The 19,325-nt window shown below is 50.2% G+C and overlaps 1 protein-coding gene across 1 annotated transcript in view; it reads right to left on the reverse strand.

Annotated features, from left to right (window-relative positions):
- FAM135B (family with sequence similarity 135 member B) overlaps nucleotides 1–19,325 on the reverse strand; it is a gene marked incomplete at its 5' end in the record, with an annotated part of 108,315 nt that overhangs the window by 15,229 nt on the left and 73,761 nt on the right. Inside the window, 5 exons of the mRNA XM_081116418.1 lie at nucleotides 2,879–3,033; nucleotides 4,950–5,023; nucleotides 5,769–5,924; nucleotides 6,838–6,887; nucleotides 8,877–9,030. Coding sequence (XP_080972544.1) covers nucleotides 2,879–3,033; nucleotides 4,950–5,023; nucleotides 5,769–5,924; nucleotides 6,838–6,887; nucleotides 8,877–9,030 — 589 coding nt within the window. The remainder of the gene's footprint in view (nucleotides 1–2,878; nucleotides 3,034–4,949; nucleotides 5,024–5,768; nucleotides 5,925–6,837; nucleotides 6,888–8,876; nucleotides 9,031–19,325) is intronic.

Below are 19,325 nucleotides of genomic sequence, written 5' to 3' on the forward strand. Positions count from 1 at the left end.
TGCATCTTGAGAGACTAAGCTAATTTCCTTCCCCAGGGGAATTTTCCACACTCTACAGCAAGTTAGATGCCCTCTGTTGCAAACCCCAGCATCCACTCGGCACACATGTGCCGTAACACATCTATCACCGTACTCTAACCCTGAATGCGTGTGCCTCGCATTCAGCAGGTGTGCTAGGCATGGTACGTAGCATTCAAGGGCCATACAAAATTATCAACTTAAAAATTAGCTATGAAAAATCTCCTAGATTTATTGAATTTCGAATTCCGCCTGCAGTTGCCTTGGCAGGACCAGACCAAATGATTTTGTTGGCTGTATAGGGCCTGTGGGCTGGATGTTCCCCACCACTGCTATAAGCCACGGTGCATCTCATGTTCTCACTGGAGAGAAGAGCTTATATTTTAGGAATATCTACATCCCCAAGGCTAGCACTATGGCTGGCATATCACCAACAAACTGCATTCATAAATGAATTAAGAACAGAACAGAAATGCAGAACAAAGGCAATGAGTCTCATTAACTGTTTGTATTGGTTTGACAAAAATGTACCTTCAATTTCATTTAGTCCCGAAAATGGGCTAACACCTCCTCTAGGCAAAGCCCTAGACTTGCCATGGGTTAGGGAGAGGGAAGGTGGGGGTTAGGTATAATAGTGAGCCAGTTTCTGCTTTTAGAGGATTTTAAAAATATTAAGAAACATGTGCAGCTACAGTAGAGTTGGTTCTCCTGCCAAAAGAATGTGGGCCACATGCTGGGGAATGTGAATTCACCGTCTTCCGAGGAGATAATGAATCATACTCCAAAGGGGAACGGTGCGGGCAAAGGCCCCGGGAGCCTGGGATACGCGGTCTGGTCAGGCATCGGTTACATCCCACGTGGATGGAGCAAGAGTGGCCAGAGGAAGCAGAGGGTGAGGTTGGACAGGTAGAGAAAGCCCAGACTATGGACGAACTTGAATGCCCTGCACAAATGTGGAGTCTGGTTCTTATGTTACAGGTAGCAGATGGATTGGTGCATTCTTGGGACAGAAGTAAAAGATTTATCAGATTTATCCTGGACAGTTGAGACAGGACTTAGGGAGACCAGTGAGGGAGCCCAATGCTGTCAAAAGAGCAAAATTTTGCTTTCACTGCAACTAAGGAGCAATGAGGGCAGCAGTGGATCTCACTCGATGGCGCAGAGTCTGACCCTGACTAATGGTGCCATCGGTCATCCGTTCATAACTGCTGTGCCAGTCACTCTGAAGTGTCCTACGAACGGGTCTCTCCAGGGCTTGCAGTAGTTCTACAGAGAGAAATTACAAGCTTTGGCCCAATTTCACAGTTGCAACAAAGATTCGAATCCAGGGAGTCCGGCCAACTGTGAAGGCCTCAGGCAGGGGCTCAGTCACCTTGGGACGGGGGAGCGAGGGGTGGGTGGGAGCAGGGATCGCAGATAACAGAGCTCGCGTGTGCCTTGCATTCCGCAGGAGTGCTAGCCATGGTATGGTGGCAAACCATGAACAAATGTTATTATTTTAACATGCAAAGGCAACTCTTTTATTTCCCTCTTTGACTCCACTACAAAAATGGAATGCAAATCTGATAACCTCATTTCAGGTTATTAATATTAAGGCTGCCAAACCCTTGAGAAAAATAAAATAGTTCTTGATTTGCTAATACTTTTTTCCTGGGATTAAGGAATCATCAAAGTACATTGTAAAACAATGAGAGGTCAAGGAAAGCTTTGGGTTTTGAATGGGGACATGGGAAACCCTGTGAAAGTACTTGGGAGGGGCGTGGGTAGGGGGATGGTCAATGCCCTGTTTTAAGCTTCTCCACCTGCTGGGCCGGCGGCCATCTCCAGAGCGGCATTTTAGTCACAGTGTGGACACTAGATGGCAGGGCACGACTGAGAGCCACGGAACCTCGTTCCTTTGCAAGGCTGCACTGTCCTCCGAAGTCACCCAGATTTTAAAATGCCCTACAAACCTCTCACTAAGGTGGCAAGGCAGGAATCATGGGCTTGGGAACCAGAGTGAACTGGCCTTGAATGTTGGCTTTTATAAGCTGATGCTCTTTAATTCATGCGTATACTCCTTGTGGCTCAGCTTCCCCCTGTGAAACAGGGCCTGCAGGGTTTTTGTTATAGGATTAAAACACAAAAACCCATAAAACACCCAGTGTAGGGCTTGGCTGTTCCTGGTCCTTTAGGGGATCATGGGTGGGTTTCAGCTGACATCCGCACTAGCGTGCTGGTCTCCCCAAGCAGGGCTGGGGGCGGGGGGCAGAGAGCTCACTTGCATGGCACCTCCAGTTTGCAGCAGGCTCTGTCCAGGTCACCTATCAGCTCATTTACAAGCCACGCAACTCCAGCCTAACACACCATGTGTGAAGACACACAACACGTTATCTTTCCTCCCTGGGTGTGCCTCGGCGCCACTCCACACACTCACGCAGCCCACACCGCGAGCCCCTTGCCTGGCTCCGGGGGAGAGCAGCACTGCGCAGCGGCCCGGCGGTGCCGTCGATGTTCACCCAGAAGTGACCCACTGCCCGAACAGCACACTCGGGTAAGGAAGGTCCCCGCCCCTGACGCTCGGCGCCGTCACGGAGAGTGCGGTCGCTCTGCAGGTGGACACGCTGGGGCGCTGGTACAGCTCGCCCCGGAAGGAGCGGGGAGGGGAACCTTTACCACAACTGTCCCGTTGTGACACTGACTTGTCGATTTCACTGAAAAAAGCCATTTCCAGTAACAAACAGCCTCGGTTTTGGCCTCCCCTCGGGGAGCTCAGAAACTGCTTGTTCACTCACTCGGTCCCACCGCGCGGGGCCGGGACCAGAGCTCCTGACGGACGCACTGCGCACCCTGTTCTTGCGTCTCCCCCAACCAGACACACCTGTCGCAGGGCAGTCCACATATCGGTCCTCGAAGATGACTGGCAGGGTGCTCCCGTCCCCGTCGATGTCCAGGCACTCGGCGGGCAGCGGGGGCATGGTGCTGAGGTACTCCGAGTTCCGGATGTCCAGGGACAGCTGGCTGTGGGACTGTATCCTGGCGAGCGCCCAAGGAAGAGTTTAACGCTTTACGATTGCTGCCCCCCACCCCAGGAAAGCATGTGGGAATGTCCAGCAGCCTCTGGTGTGGCGGTCTGTCCGCCCACCTCCCCGCCCCGCCCCACAGCCCCGTCTGCCAGCGCGGGACTGGCCTGCACTCCGGGCCTGAGGCCGCGGAAGGCAGGGTTAGGCGACACGTAGGGGCCTGTCATGCACCACTCAGCCGAGTGTAGTAGATGCCATTCTAGTGGAGCATGGGCTGGATTTCCAAATGGCTAGGAATCTTACATTTTGGAGGAAAAACTGAAATCTTATATTTATACTCTTCTCTGACCACCTACAGCACTCAGTGTCTGACTCATATTTGTGACACTTGAATTAAGAACCATCTAAAATTGCTTTCTTCTCGCTTACTGTGTGGACCTGGCATCCTCGGTCAGGGTGTACGTTCCCTTGGCTTTTCAGTTCCCCCACACAGGGTTTTAAAAATGCCCCATCGTCTTGCTCCATGACGCAAATAACTCCCACCAACAGGAACCTGGTTCGCAGTTAGAAATAATCAGAATTCCGAATTCAAAGGCTGGATGGTGGCAAATGTTCGTTCCCTTCTCCTCAACGGCCACACAAGGGCGACAGTCTGTTCCCCTCCTCCCCCGAGGAGCAGCGTTAAGGCTCTTTCTTTCTCTTTGCAAGGGAAGGGGGGCACGCTGGCAGGGTGTGAGTTCAGGAGAAGAGCTGAGCATGCACAGCCCACGTCTGTCTGCCTGCCTGCCTGCCTGTCAGTCTGTCTGCAGGTAGATGGAGAACAGGATTGTGAACCAGGTGGCCTGTTCTTTGTACAAGGGGTCCTGTTTCAACAAAACAACAGTAGGATAGTTGCCTTTGCACCTTGTCACCTCCGGGGCGCTCCACTCCTTGGGAACACAACCCTGCAGGCAGTCTGAGGGACGCCTGTTGTTGGGGTGACTCAGGAGGCAGATTCCCGGATTTGCAGTGTTTGTCTCAGCTCTTCTGATTTCAGTCTGAGGGACTATATTCAGGCCGCCCTAGCTGGGGCTGAATGAACGCATGAGTAAACGCCTGAGGGAGTAAGCGCTTGGATATTTCTGGATAAGCTATTGGAGCACAGATGTTCCTCTCGGGGCCCCTCTCATTCTCACAACCCACGAGGCAAGCTTTAAATGTCAGTGGGCTTCCCAAACACAGGAAGTGTGGGGAGGAAATACGGTTATAAAGAGGAGGGGGAAAGCCCTCCAGTCTGTGTTGAGTGATGAGTGAACCTCAAGGGTCTCTCCTGGGATCTACTGCACCTCAAACATGGTCCCATCACATTTAGTTTTCAGGTGACTGTAACATTCAGACACAAAAAGAAGCCCTCGGGCTTGTGTGGCAAAGGCCGACACATGAGAGGAGCCACTGTTTCTGCTCACCAGGGAAGTCTGAGGGACAAGGGTCTGTCAACCCTCTGACGTTTTTGACTATGCTTTTTAATTTCTTCTTTAATTTTGGATGAAAGTGAACCAAAAAATTCACCCGTCTCTTAATGTGGGCGTCAGTCTTAAATCTTACGCTAAGCGCGTTCATAGCCACTGCCAAGTCTCTGGAGGATTCTGGGTTTTTTCTGATATAACTTGTGGCCACACCATCTGTTTCTAATTCATTTTTGCAAAGAGGACTTGCTGCAGATGTCTCCCGGGCCTAGGAACCTTGATTCTGTCTGTAGGACCACAATGACCCTTGACAAAAGAAGACGTGGCTGTGGGCCTCTGCCCCGGCTCCTGCCTCTGTGACTTGTCTGGCTCCCCGCAGGGTCAGCGCGGCCTCAACGGGCAGAGGAGGGAAGACGTCTCCCACAAGACAACGTCCCGGGTGCCTACTTTCAGGGTGTGACGTGGGGTCTGATGGGTTACTCACAGGTTCTCCTGAAAGGTCAGGACGGCGAGTTTTTGGTGCTCCATGTAGAAGAAAGCCTCGGAGAACCTTCGAACCTGAGGAATAAAATCAGGTAAACGGTTTCGTTCAGCGGGTGGCATTATCTTGACTTTTATAAGGAAGCTGCGGTCCCAGGAGGTAAGTCCTAATGGGAGGTGCTGAGCCCGCCTGAGAGGGTCCCGCTGCTCCTCCCGGGCCTCTCTCGCGGCTCCCAGCGAGCTGCGCATGGACAGGATTCAGTGCACGTCTAGGAGTCTGTTCTTGCATAGCTTTCTGTCATCTGTGTATTTAGGTCTTATTTCTTCTACTGCAATATAAGACACTTGAAAACAAGGGCCCTAAACAAACGCAGATGAAAGAGAATTTGCGAAGCCAGCCATGCACGTGTCCCCTCGGCCTCTGTGGCCTCCGAGACCTGGCCCTTCTGCTGTGAGCGAGGGGACCTGCGCCTCTATTTGCGCCAGTCCTTGTCTACACGCACCCACCCTGGAAGCAAAGAAAGACACCAAGAAGGATGTCTTACACTTGAAAACTTTTCGAAACATGTTCAGAGCAATTATAATATCTCTTGAGATGGACTCTGTTGTCATCTAGTAGCCAAGGGAGGCATTTTATGAAGGTGGAACCAAGGTGCGAGAGGCTGAGTAATTCATAGAAACCTCAGTGCCGCTCCCAGTGGAGCCAGGACTAGGCCTCGGTCTACAAAATTCACCCCAATTCTTATTCTGCCCAATGAACTAACTGCTGAGAAGCTTCCTCCAGAGGCCATTGGCATGGGAGTCATACCATGTGGCACCTTACCCTCAAGGTGTGATGCTCCTGCGTGAGGTAAGTGGTCACTTGGGAGTGGAGAGTCACCGTGTCCAGGAACTGGGTCCACAGAGCCATCAGGTGGGAGGCGAGCCAGGCGAGGTCCTTACTTATCTGCTCTGCTATCTTCTCTGGATTGTTCAACATCTGGGGAGGCAAACAGGTGGCAGTAAGGCCCCCTCCCAGGGAGTGACTGCAGTCTCCTTCCTGGTGTCTGTACTGACTTCTGTGTTTCTAAGGAATCCCTCTCCTTCCTCGGGATTTGGCTCCCTACCGCGTCACGTCCTGAGCACAGCCTCTGCTAGCAGTGCAGCTCCTGCTCATGAATATTTACCACTTGGGCAGCGGACACCTGGAGTTTCACAGGTGCCTCCATTTCATCCACACAGTTTCCTTTCGGTGGAGTTATTATCCATCATTTTACAGAAAAATTAGGTGAGACTCAGAGGGATTGACTAGTATGGCCGACTTAGGTGACACACAGCTGGGACTGTACTCACAGAGCCACAGCACTCGCGGCCTTCACACAGCAGGTGTCTCAGTGCCTCCTGGGGAACGATGAAGTCCTTGTGACTTCACAGCCCCAGCAGGTAGGTGGTTTCCCTGCGGTGGGTGCTCAGCAGCCCCACCAGCATCTTCTCCTCGTTACCCACATTTCCTCAGGAGAACCCCGGGCCGCCTGAACTGATACTTGCAGGAGCCAATCTGCACACAATCCGGAGAGGTGAGAAGAGAGGCCAAGTGTGCGAGGAGAGGCGGGCCGGCTGCCAGGCCCTCATCACCCTCCGTGCAGGCTCCTCGTTGTTGACAGGGTGGGTAATGGACAGGTAAGTGTGGTGTGAGCTCCACCACAAGACCTGCTACCCGCGTTAGTTCCAAAGCACCTGGCGCAGAGGTTGGCACAGGCTGTGCGCCTAACAGACGCGCAGTGACTCGGGGGAAGGGGTGTAAGTGCAGAGTGGGCTACAGTCCTGGCTGTCATCTCTGATGTCTTTACCAAGCAACCCTGCTTGCCCTGCATAACCCAGGAGGGGCCTGGAGGGGCCAGTTCTCCACTTACCTGTAGCTCGGAGCACAGCTGAGACAGCGTCTCTTCAACAGCCAGGGACTCTAAGAAAAGAAACAAGAGCACGCAATGAAAAGGAAGCCCCGACAGGCGCCCTTGCTCACTGCAGGAAAGAAGCACCGCGTGAAGTGGGCGCCCGAGTCACAGAAACAAACACTCCACCTGACGACTCCTCTTGCCTGGCCCCACTGCCTGCTGGGCTCCTGTTGGTAGACGATCAGCCTGACTGGGGCCTTGTGACTTCACCCCCAGGAGGGGAACAAGGACTCCTGGGGCAAGTTCAAAGTGACTCTATATTCTCTTGTGCCTTTGCAGGTACATGGGCGTGTGCACACACACTCACATATGAGTGAGGCATGTGGGACATGGGTTTGAATCTCCACCACACAGATGGATGATTGGAAGTCCAGAGAGGTAGAGCCATAGGGCTGAGCCCACCGTCCAGCTCTGTGGACTCTGATATTATCACGACCCTCCACACCACCCCAGCAGGAAGCGAGGGCTGACGGCCATTTGTGATTTAATGTGCACAGTCTTGCCTGTGTCTGAACTCTCCCTTAGCTCCATGGAGCTACGTGGCCGGTGGTTTACATTTGGCTGTGGTATGGGTTCTAATAAAAGCCATATGGCCCAGGCAAATGAGAGCCGTCCTCGATGACGGCCGATGAGCACACACCTATCCACTAGGTTGCTTCCTCAGGTCTGTGTGCCCCACCCGGCTTGATGGCCTTTTGTCACACTAAGCGCAGCTGTGTCCTTGGTGTCTGGCACAATGTCTGGTACATCGTAGGTGCTCAATGAAAATAGGATAATGACTGCATGAACCAAAAAACAAAAACCCAAGTTCCTTTGGATAGAAAGCAGTTAAGCAGAAGTCAGTATCTATTGCACAATCTCCACTCCCTTCTGAGCCATGCAAGCTGCTCTGTTCTTGCGTGCACAGCATTTGAATCTGCAAAAATATCAAGTCCATGGCTGCATGCTCGAGAGTGGCACCTGCCCTGTTTGTGGTGTTAGAGCTGATAAAGCTCATTGGTAAGATACCACTAGAATTCAATTCATCCACATGCTGCACCCATCCCTTCACCGGCAGCATGTGTGCAGAATCTTAGGGGTCCTCAGCTCTCAAAGACCCCAAGTCTAGTAGGGAAGAGAAATGTACAAATGCATCACTGTTATGTGACATGTTCAGTGCAATGGGCAGCGTACAAGGGCACGAATACTGTCAGAGCAAGATTGTCTCAGCAGGTGGGGTCTAGGGGTACAGGGAGAAAAATGAGGGACCCAGGGGTTTTCTGTTGTTGACCTTGAATCCCAAGCTTCTGGTCTAAGGGCACAAGGGCCTCATTAGAGGACTTTGAACAGAACCTCGACATTTCACCTGCTGTAAATGAGTGTGACATGAAACGAGGACCCTACCCTGGGAGTCACTGCAGGACCTCTGTGCTCCTGCCACAGTTCTACTACATGTTGCTGTGTGACCCTGAGCAGTCCTTTGACCTCTCTGAGCTTCAGTTTCACCATCTGTCAATCAAGAGGATTCAGGTCCAATTGTCATCACAATGTCTAATGATGGGCGGGAAGCAATTCATCCCCAGAAAACCAACTACAATGCCTACTAAGAAGTCTCTATGATCGTCCAGATTAAAAGGTATATGTGCGTTTGTTTCTTAGGATTCTTTTACACTCTTGTAAGTTGCAATGCTATAACTACGCCTAATTAAGACAAGGCTATAAACTAGCATTTTTCCTTAGAAAGCAAATTAGCCTTATGTTCCAATAGTGTCAGGTATATGGTAGGCATTCAGTAAGTGCTTGGTGGATGAATGAGTGCTTCTTCAGCTGCTTGCATCTTTTCCTCCTGCATTTGCATGTCCGAGAGTCTCTCCTGTTAGAAGGATGCACGGTACAGAAACATGACCTGAAACAGGGCCTGTGTCTCAGAGGCTTACAGAAGCAAGCTGACTCTGCTCGGGCCCCATCCGAAGAGGCAGGGGGCTGTCGGATGAATGTCCCTGTGCCAGGCCCCTTACCCAGCTCCACGTGAGGCAGCTCTGGGATGTCCCTCATGATGAGCAGGAAGTAGGCGCGCAGTCCCCGGTAGGCGTGGAGGAGTAGCAGGCACAGCCCCCGGTGCCACTTGTGAGCGCGCTGCATGCAGTTCTCGGAGGGCACGTAGAAGTTCCCCTGCTGGGGGACAGAAACCAAAGCTGAGGGCCACAGCACACAGCCTGGCCCTGGTAAAAGTGGGAAAAGTGTCTGAGTCTCTTCCCTGCCCCTGTGTGCAGGAAAAACACCAAAATGTGCCAAGCCTCTGTCTTACCATGAAAATAATAATAATAATGAAAATAATAATAATAGTCATGCTACTAATAGTAGAGGAGGAGGAGGGGGAGGAAGATGACCAATAATAGGATGGCACCGACCTTACAGGTTTGTGACAACTGAGTGGCACCTGCTGACAGGCCTCTTCCCCTTGTCCCTATAAGAAGAGGCTTTGGAGACAGAGAGAGGTGGGCCCCTCACAGAGAGATGAGTTTAGCGAGACCCTCGTGATATGCGGGTGAACAGCACCTTGTACTGAAAGGGTAAAAACATGCTGCGGTCAGTTAGGAAGGAGCTGGGAGGCGAGGGCATCCGTGCTGGGGGAGCATTCTGTGCCAGCCGAGTGTGAGCACAGGACCTGCGTTCCCAGGTCCCTCCTGCTTTGAACCTAAGAGACACATTTAACAGGTTCTCGACTCAAAGGCCATTCTCATTTCACAAGCAAAAGCTCATCCTGAGGACGCCTGAGTTCACCGGCACTCAGGCGGCCCAGGCACTCCCTTTCCCCACCCTTCCTGGTGTGTGCAGAGGGGAAGTGAGCGCGGCTGTAGAAAAGCTGGCTTGTAGGCAGGGTGCATATCGGACTCCCCGGGCCCATGGAGCAAAAAAGAACCCACCATATGCATTATCTCATCTGATCATCCACAAGCACCATATAAGGCAGATTCTCCAATTCTGATTTTCAAAATGAAATAGAAATATGTAAAAATCTCCATATTACCAAGGAAACACAATATAGAGTGCTCGTTCCCCAGAACCCAATACTTTCTTGTAGATCCTTCTAGAATATGTCCATATGCACATGTGAATATATGTGTACATGCACTTCATGTGTGCAGATGTGTCCTGAAAACACACACTGACACACTCACATGTCAGCAAATGACCTGGACGTTTCTCTGTTCCTTGCTTTCATCATTTATCATACCTTGGAGTTCTTTCTTATCAGACCAAACAATGAATGATAGAAATGCCTATTCCCATTTCCCAGATCAAAAGACTGTAGCTAGAAGAATCTAATGACTTTCACAAGGTCACTCTGTTCTGATCACAGCAGAAATGATTCCCAAGCTGAAGTGCTAAAGGAAGGCAGTCCTCTCTCAGCATGTGGCATGGGCCTCTGGAAGCTGTGCCTGGTGGTGGACAGGTGCTCACTAGGTCAGCGAGCTCTGTCTAAGGCATTGATTTAAGGCCCACAGTGCTTCCGTCAGCTGTGATTAAGCAGAAATATAAGCAGACAGCGGATTAATAAAGCCATCAGCTCCAGTGGTTATGGGTCCCTAGTCCATTTGCTTTGAACAGTCCCAAATTCCCTATTTCTGGCCCTGTTACCTGCTCACAACTGCATCTTCTTATTGCTCCTTGGAAGCAGACCTGCCCTCATAGGCATTAGCTTCTATCTCCCTCTGAGTGTCCAATCCCTCTGTTGGGTGCAGAAGACAAGTGCACATTGTGAGGCTCAGAATCAGCCCCCAACCATCCTTGCTGCTCACTGTTTTCCTTCCTGATTCCTAAACGTGGTTTTTGTTCCTCTCTGTGTATAAGCTTGTTTTAAGCAGAGATTTTTAAAGGATACTTTTTTGATTCAGCTTGCTCAAAAAGCACTGCAAGGCCAATTTTATTGACTTCCATTCTGTGGGGCAAAGTGACAGAGTCCCCTAAAAATTCAGTGGACTTGGAATTACAGGAATAATCTGAGGTGGGTGTCAAGTTCAGCCTCGGTGACTCATCGGCTTCAGCACATTGGACAGGGCCCGAGCTGCCCTCACTGGGCAACAGAGTGAGCATAAAACTTCCCATAAACACAACAAACACACAGCCTATTAGCCTTATGATCATTATCAGTAGAAATCCCACATGAGTCCTTCCACTCGGATACTTAAGTGATGGCATTTTCTTTGTGAACTGGTCAATTCACACATCCCCAAGAGATTCGGACCCATTTAAACCTTTAAAAGCAACAACTCATTAGTATTAGATAAGTTGATATATTAACTCTGAATAATTTACAACCATCCCCTGAGTTTCCTTAATGCCTATGATGTATTTTGGGTAAATGCATTTGTTGTCACTATTGATCTATTTGACTGTAGATAACTGTATTTCCATATTACAGAATGATTGGGAGCCCCATTGAGTTTTTTTATATTCCTCAGCAAGGCATGGGGTCAGTTCAATTCCATTTAATCATCATGATCCTAATGCTCTATATTTGGTGTTTCCTATATGCTAAGCACATGAGCTCCAGAGATTAACATTCGCTGCCCTCCCACCACCTCTCACCCCTCAACCCCCAGAGGAAAATATTCTTAAGTTGGAAGAACCAGGGGCACAAACACATGATTGTGGTGAAATGTGGTGTCATATTAGAAGAAACCTTAGGACGCTAGGAATGTGTGATTGGGTGGGCAGGGAAGGCTTCCTGGAAAAGGTGACTCTGCAGTTGAACCTTTAAAGACGGGATGGAGAGAGGGAGGGCCAAGCACAGGAATTTTCATAAACAAATGAAATAAAGTTCAGAGTGAACAAATGAATAAAGTGCAGGGAAATACTCATGGGTGTGCGTCTAAGGTAAATGAGCCTAGGAGAGAAAGGCAGGAGATGATACTATATAGACCAGCTGGAGTGGTGGGTGGCCCAATACATCCTGCTGATCAAGAATCAATTCTCAGCCCGGCTGGGCGTGGCTCAGTGGTTGAGCGTCGACCTAGGGTCCAAGTGATTGGGGTTCAATTCCCAATCAGGGCACATGCCCAGGTTGTGGGCTCGATCCCTAGTCAGGGGCATGCAGGAGGCGGCCGATCAATGACTCTCTCATCATTGATGTTTCTATCTCTCTCTCTTCCTCTCCTCTCCTCTCTGAAATCAATAAAGATACATATATTTTTTTAAAAAGAATCAATTTCCAGGCACCCAGAGACACACAAGAAGTGGGCAAAACAGGTGCCCATGACCCTGTCACAGGGGCTGGGAGGGCATGTGTTCTCACGCCAGTGTCTTGCAATCCTTACATCTAGTCCTCCAAACCTTCAGGGAAATTGAAACCTATGGTGTAAATTTACAAAAGTGGATTGGGCCCTGAGAGGTTAAGTAAGTGGCTCTTGGTGCCATAATTGCTAAGAGACGAGTCCAGAATTCCCGAGCAGCAGGGCCTTGCTGTTATCCCACAGGGCTCTATTCTGAATTCACCAGATCAAAGTCTGCTAAGCTGAGGGCAGGACAGTGAGAACAGGGACAGTGAAATGGCAGGGGACTGGGCCTGGCCATCAGATAACGGGATTAATTATGCAGCATGCGAAGGGTCAAGCAATAATCATTCCCATCCCTGAGAGGCCAGTTCCAAGATCATAGACTGAGACATCTCAGCAAAGGGAGTGAGCTGTCCATCTCTGGGACTGACACTGCCCTGGGATGCTGTAACCCCTATAATTGTGTCTACTTTTGAGGCTAGTGAGGTTCACTATACTGTGTTAAAGATATGAAACTCTATGCTTTTGTGATTTTAATTATGAAGGGTATTGAATTCTTTCAAAGGACACTGAAGAAGGCACAGCATCAGCATCTCTCATTACTCCTATTGTGAGTCTGAAGTCTCTCCTGCAAATCTGGTCCTTGTCTCTCCCCTAGAACTTCTAGCGGGCTTCCAGTATATGGTTCATTCTCTAGGGAACCTGAAAAGTAGACCAGAGCAAACCAGCAGGCACTGAAAACAGGCTTTACATTCCCATGGCACCCATTCACACACCCAGGAGGCTCCTCCTAAACTCTACATCCTAGGGTCACAGAGCACCCAGAATGGTGTCCAAGAGTGAGGAGGGGCAGAAAGGAGGACTGTTCATTTCAAAGTCAGATCCATCCAGGGCAGAGTTGTGACTTGAATGAGATGTGCCTGATCCCAGAGTCTGCACTCCTGACCACTGCCAAGCCCTGACCCCTCTACAAGGCTCTCCCTTGACCCCGGCAAAAAACAATCCAGTCTTTTCTGAGAGATTGAGGCGAGAGCCCACGGCACCGACCCTGTCATATCAGATTGTTTAGTTCTCTATAAAACCAGCTCAAAGTGTGTCTGGTTTTTATTGGCATGATCATAGCAATTGCAAAACCAAAATAAGAGTCTCTGCATAATAAATCATTGTTTACTTTGAACGTTTAAATCAACCCTGTAAAATGTGTCATTATTAACCTATTTCATGGACAACGAGGCAGAGTGGCGACAAGAATTGAGAGTTTCCTACAAAAATATTTATCAAAATTAATAGACCAAAAAGAATCTGAACACACTTTAAGTAAAATTTGGATTACATTGATGGCCATGTTGCGATCAAATATTGCTGCACATTTTTTGTAGCTGCATTTGCCTCAAAGTTCAAGATCAAGTTGTTAAACGTACAACCACCAAAGTGATCACATTTATATTCCTAATTGAGGCTGGGGCACCTGACTTCATTTTAATGCTGGTCTGTGTTTACTGACTGCTTATTATGTGGTAACACTCTTTTGGATACAGTGACACCATCTCCATGGCATACAGCCCGTTGTGGATTTGTGATCATTTATAAAACAAAAATAACAAGAGCAAGTAACTCAAGCAACATGGGAAGGGGCAGCTAAGCAGGTAATGGGAGGGAGGCACTTAACAGAGACTCTGGCTAAGAGTGAGCCCTGACAGAGGCTGGATGGTTGCATTAGGGAGCACAGCAGGGGCAGGCAAGCCCGTGTGCAGGGGTGGAGGGGGGCAGGCTTCTAACATGCAAAGCGGGGACAGGTCAGAGGGCCGGCGGGAGGGTGATGACACTGGCCCCCATGCTGGCAACCTCACTGCACAAACCCAAGCTCCCTTTTCTCTGGGCTGCAAAGAGGAGGCAAGGGGGAGCCAGGCCCCTCTCCTGCGTGCCTAGCCCCGGTGCCCCGGGCCTTCTGGGGCAGTGCCGTGGGGCGGGGCGGCCTGTGAGTGATGTGAATGCCCCTCAGCCAGGGGGGGGTCAGGGAGAAAGCCCCCGCCGGCCGCGAGTGCCCTGCCGAGCGCGTCAAACTCGCGGCCTCAGCGCTTCCACCGTCTCTCCCTGCGCTGCCACTTGTTCTTCATTAAAAGTAATTCCCCAAACTGGGAGCAACGTTCAGCAATTTTGTGAGCAGTAGGCACACTGCATTCTTAATATTTAATTAAGAACATCCCACAACTCACTCAGAGCAGCAAGTTCAGCTGTCAGACCATCATAGAACCCCACACGCTTTCCTGACGAATGTCCTCATTTCTATGGTCTAATTTGAAGGAAGGCTCTGATTTGAAGAAAACAATCTTCAGAATTATCTAGAGCTGGGCTAGAAGTTTGGTTCAAATAACTCTCAATACGGAGACACCCGCCTCTCGGATGCGTAGCGTCCTCAGGTGTAGAACGGGCCTCGCGCCCACGATGTCCGCGGGCGGCAGGGGCTCGGGAGGCATCGTGGGTGCGGAAAGCGAGCTCTGTGCAGCGTGTGGCAGGCGCTCAGCACACACCCCCCTCCTTTCTCCTTTCTGGGGACTGGGTTTCTTGCCTCCTGAAGTGTCCTATAGCCACTGAATCTACGCCCTGGAGATCCTGTTCATCCCGCTCAATGACCTGCCTCCCGACACACACACACACACACACACACACCAGACCAAGGAACACAGCCAAGAAACTGCTCACCAGACCTGGCAATATGCCCTTTGAAAACTTAAATTGAATCAAACCAGAAAATAAAACCATTTCTAAAATCCCCACAATAAACATAAGTTGAAATGAGCTGAACGCACGGCAGGTGATGATAAATCAGCGTGCGTGCTTCCCGAGCCAACCCAACACGCGTCTCTGGGCAAATGCCATTAATAATCACCCAGCCGAACACTAGTGATCTGGTTGCCATGGGAACGGAAGGTAATATTACACCACTGTGCTTTGATGGATCTTTTATTATTTCAATATTTGTAAAGTAATTTTTCAGGATGATAGAAACTATCAAATATATTCAATTATGCAGAACACTGGAGACAGAAAGTGTGGGGTCTGGAATATTCCTTTGGTCCTGCTCATTTTTCAGGGAAGATAGAAAATGGATTGAGAGAACAGGCTGGTATTTGGGGGACGGATCACAGTAGCCAGTTCTCCTGTAGTTTCTAGAATTGCTAAGCCTGGAACCTGCCCCGGTGGCTTTCGTCACAAAGGTGCCATGGTGTTGGCCTTTGGGTGATGGCAAGCATTCCTGATACTTTACTGACCATGGGGAGGAAAGTGAGGCTCAGATGGTTCCCTGACTTACACTCAAGGACCAAAGATGGTGGATGGCAGAGTCCAATTGAAATGTGGATTCTTTACTCCAAGGCCAGGGCAGAAAATATAAGCGTGCTCCTCAGTCTTGAGCTACTGGATGACAGTTATGCTCAAATTGGGGTTTGTATTTGCTCCGTTGCAGCAGTTACAAGTACAGATGGCTCAGGGTGCACTCCTGCTGTGTCCAGGAGGAAGAACCCTCAGTGCAAGGTGCAGGGGAAGGGAGGCCAGGGAGGGACAGGGCGTGGCAGTGCGGGAGGCTCATGGTGGGGACCCGGCGCTCGTTCCTTCCACATGCAGGTTCCTAGGTTTGGCACGCAGGCGTTAGAGTGCCACACTGGGCTCTCCACGCCACTCTCCACTGTGTGATGTGAGGGAAGTCAGTCCACCTCTCTAAGCCTGTTTCCTTATGTCCAAAAAGCAGTGATGATGTTTAGCTCAGAAAGTGGTCACGGACATTAAACAGGACACAGCACAGAGAGCGTCAGGAGCCATCTGGGGGTGGCTGTCCACCTGGGGCCCATTTCTGAGGCACCTCTTGGTCTAGAACTACACAGTGGGACTAGTTACTGTTCCCAGTCTAGGAGCTCAAAGTCTAGTAAGAGAGTGGCTAGAAAAAAACAACAATGAAATACAGAGGTTCAATGAGAGGAGTGAGCATGGAGGTACCTGGGCCCAGAGAAGGGGTTCCTAAGCCAGCCTGGAGTCAGAGGAGAGGGTGGGAGGAAGGGATGCTTCAGCCCGCAACACCCAGCAGGATGTGCGGAAGCAGGGCTGTGAGAACTCTGCTGCCTTCTTCCCAGACACAAGACAAAGCCCCTGTGGGGCTGAGCCAACGATGGGGCCGAGCTCTGACTCTCTGCCCACATTTTACATGAGCATCACCTCCGACTCAGAAAGCCGGTGAGCTCAAGGACTGGAGTGGAAGGTCCTGGTGTGACCCGTGTGCACCCAACTCCCAGTCTGCACCTTCTGGTCCACTCCAGGCCTCACCTGGGGGGTGTACATCAGAATTGCCTGGGGGAGACTCCTATAAGACTGCTTTCCAAACCGCGCTCCAGCTGGGCTGACTCAGACTCTCGGAATGGGGCTCCGATATGCACAATATCATAAAAAGGCTCCCCAGGAGGTTCCGGGGGACACTGCTGGCTGATAATGACTGGGCTGTTGCCAACTGCAGGGGCAGCTCTGGGAAAGGCTCCCTCTGCCTGTCGCTGCTATCTCGGTACCACCGATGAGCTACTGAAAAGCGCAGATTTGCTGGACTTCTGATGTCTATATCCACGTTAACAAGCTTCCTGAGAGCTGAGAAGCTGCGAAGCTTGACAGGCACATGTTGGCGGAGGTAGACCTGCGTTTGACAAGGAAGGTTTGACAGGCTGAGCTGAGCGACAGACTCCCCTGAGCCAGCTTACTGGGGGGTGGGGAGTGGCAGATACGCCAGCCTTTCGGTTGTCTCTGATTCCCCCTCTTCCCCTGAAACGTAAGCGTACCTTTAGTCCAGGCAAGACTTGGGAAAAGGCAGAAGAGGAGAGGCCAGCTAGGCCTCAAGTGCTGCCTTCTTGCATCAGGAGGCCCCTAATACCCCCGGCTCCCCGGGTTCTCTCCAGCCCCCTGCCTGCAGCTCTGCTCTTCCCGGGCCAGTGAAGATCTGAGACCGAGGACAGAGAGGCAGGGAGGGCCTGTCCGCTGGTCTGCTGATTGGGTTCCAACCAGAGCAGAGCTCCTTTGTGAGGATGCTCTGTGTCTCATGCACACACAAACACTACCTAGAGAAGCAGTCACGTGTGCACGCATTCACCGTACTCAAGCGGACATCGCCCACACTGTCACCCTAAAGCCAGTCAGTCCGTGGCTGGGTGTTTTCATTAACTGGGTTACAGGGGGAGTGACTTAAAGAAGATGGTTACTGAGTTCAAATCCTATGTGTGTTTTCTCTGCATTATCTGTGTTGTGTCCTTTTTGGTACCTTCTTCATCTGCTTGCTAGAAATTGAGTCTAAAAGAATCACCACCAAGGAAGTTTGGACCTGGTACTGGAGACCTTCCGTGACCTGGCTTGCTATATACTGAACCCCACCATGCATGCTACATCTCAAGACCACGTCACAGTCTCTACGCAGGTTTTGCACATCAGGCTTCTAGTTTTTGACAATTCCAGGTACCTTTGTCCAGAGACCCATAGTTATAGTCAGAGTAGGTCAGGAGGTGCTGCAGTAACAAATTACCCTGAACTCTCAGTGCATAAACTATGGAAGCTGAGTTATCATTTATGCAAAGGATACACTGTGGGTCAGTAGTTTCTGAGGGCAATTCTTAGAAGCAAGGACTCAGGGGTCCAGAGGCCTCCCATCCATGACACTCTTACCTTGAACGTTCTCTGAGGCACCATGGAATGAAATAGACAGTCTGGAGCCTCATGCAAACTATTTTTAAGGAATGAACCTTATGTATTCCACTGGCTGGAGCCCCAACCCATGGCCCCAAACTAACTGCATGAGAGGCTTGGAAATGTGTCTCCAAATGTGCACATTCAGAGAAAATGTGATTGGTGAGAATATAGCTCATCTCTGCCCCCACTGCCATTCTGATCACCAGCTCTCTGTTTCTCTCTTCCTCCTACACCTAGAACACCCTTATGCCAGGGAACAGCCCTGCTCTCATGCAGTCACAGCTTCATAGTCCAATGGTAAGATTTCTGAGAAACAGGAGGGGGTGTGAACATTACGTCTAGATGTGGTTCTTCTTGGCCCAACAACCAGAGACCTACAACTCTAAGTGAACTGTCTTACCTAACCTGCCATGGTAGAACTGGGAGAGGGCAACTGGCATGGACACTCCCATTAGGAGTGGAGACGAATGGGGACACACAGCAGATGCAGGTCTATAGTCATTGGAAATCCTGCTGGGCTGGGTGTGGGAAGGGCTCCTTGATTAGAGACAAATTCTGCTGCTGGTTAGGACTCCTTGGTCCATTCCCTTGGATCAAGGAAACCTGTGGTTCCTGGGTCTGCCTTCTGGGAAACAGGTGGGCAGTGGGGAGCGTGATCCTTGGGGACACACAGCGGTCAAAACCTACATCTTGCTCTGGAGCACAGGAGGAACAAATGCTGACGTCACTCCCAAATAGTCTTGAAGTCCACGCTTGTGGTTTCATCAATAGTTTTTTTTCTTAAAAACTTAGGATGCTGTTGGTCTGTTTCTAGTCTTTTCCATGCACTCTTACATCTGCTTTGTTTCTTCAAAATTTTTTTTTTTCCTCAGGCTCTCTATACATTAGATGGAGACTGACTTGAAACTTTCTGGGTTGATATGCAGGAGACTTGGGACATTGACTGGATTTTGCCCAGGGTCACTGTCACTTTACCCAACTGAGAAGTTTGCCTGGGGTCTGGCACCCAATGTTTTTCTGTTTCGTTTTGTTTTCATAGCAATCTTAATGTTTGTGTTAAAAAAATAAGCTTTTCCAACACTGCCTGTCCCCCTATTTCTGCATAGACTTTGACCCTGTTCCTGTTTGTCTCAAGGATAGCTCATTCCTTTTTAAAATATGTTTTTATTGATCTTTTAGAGAGAGAGGAAGGGAGAGGTAGAGAGAGATAGAAACTTCATGAGAGAAATATCAACATCGATCGGCTGCCTCCTGCACGCACCCCTGCTGGGGATCGAGCCGCACCCCAGGCCTGTGCCCTGACTGGGAATCAAATCAGTGACCTCTTGAGGCAGGGGCAATGCTCAACCACTGAGCAGCACCAGCTGGGCAAGGACAGCGGATTCTTTTCTGAGCTCACCTGCTCCTTAAAACACCTCATTAAACACAGCCACAAGTGGCACAGACACACTGTGAACAGCCATTTCCCAAGCT

The sequence above is a fragment of the Miniopterus schreibersii genome, assembly GCF_964146895.1.
Source record: "Miniopterus schreibersii genome assembly, chromosome: 17".
Taxonomy (NCBI): Eukaryota; Metazoa; Chordata; class Mammalia; order Chiroptera; family Miniopteridae; genus Miniopterus; species Miniopterus schreibersii.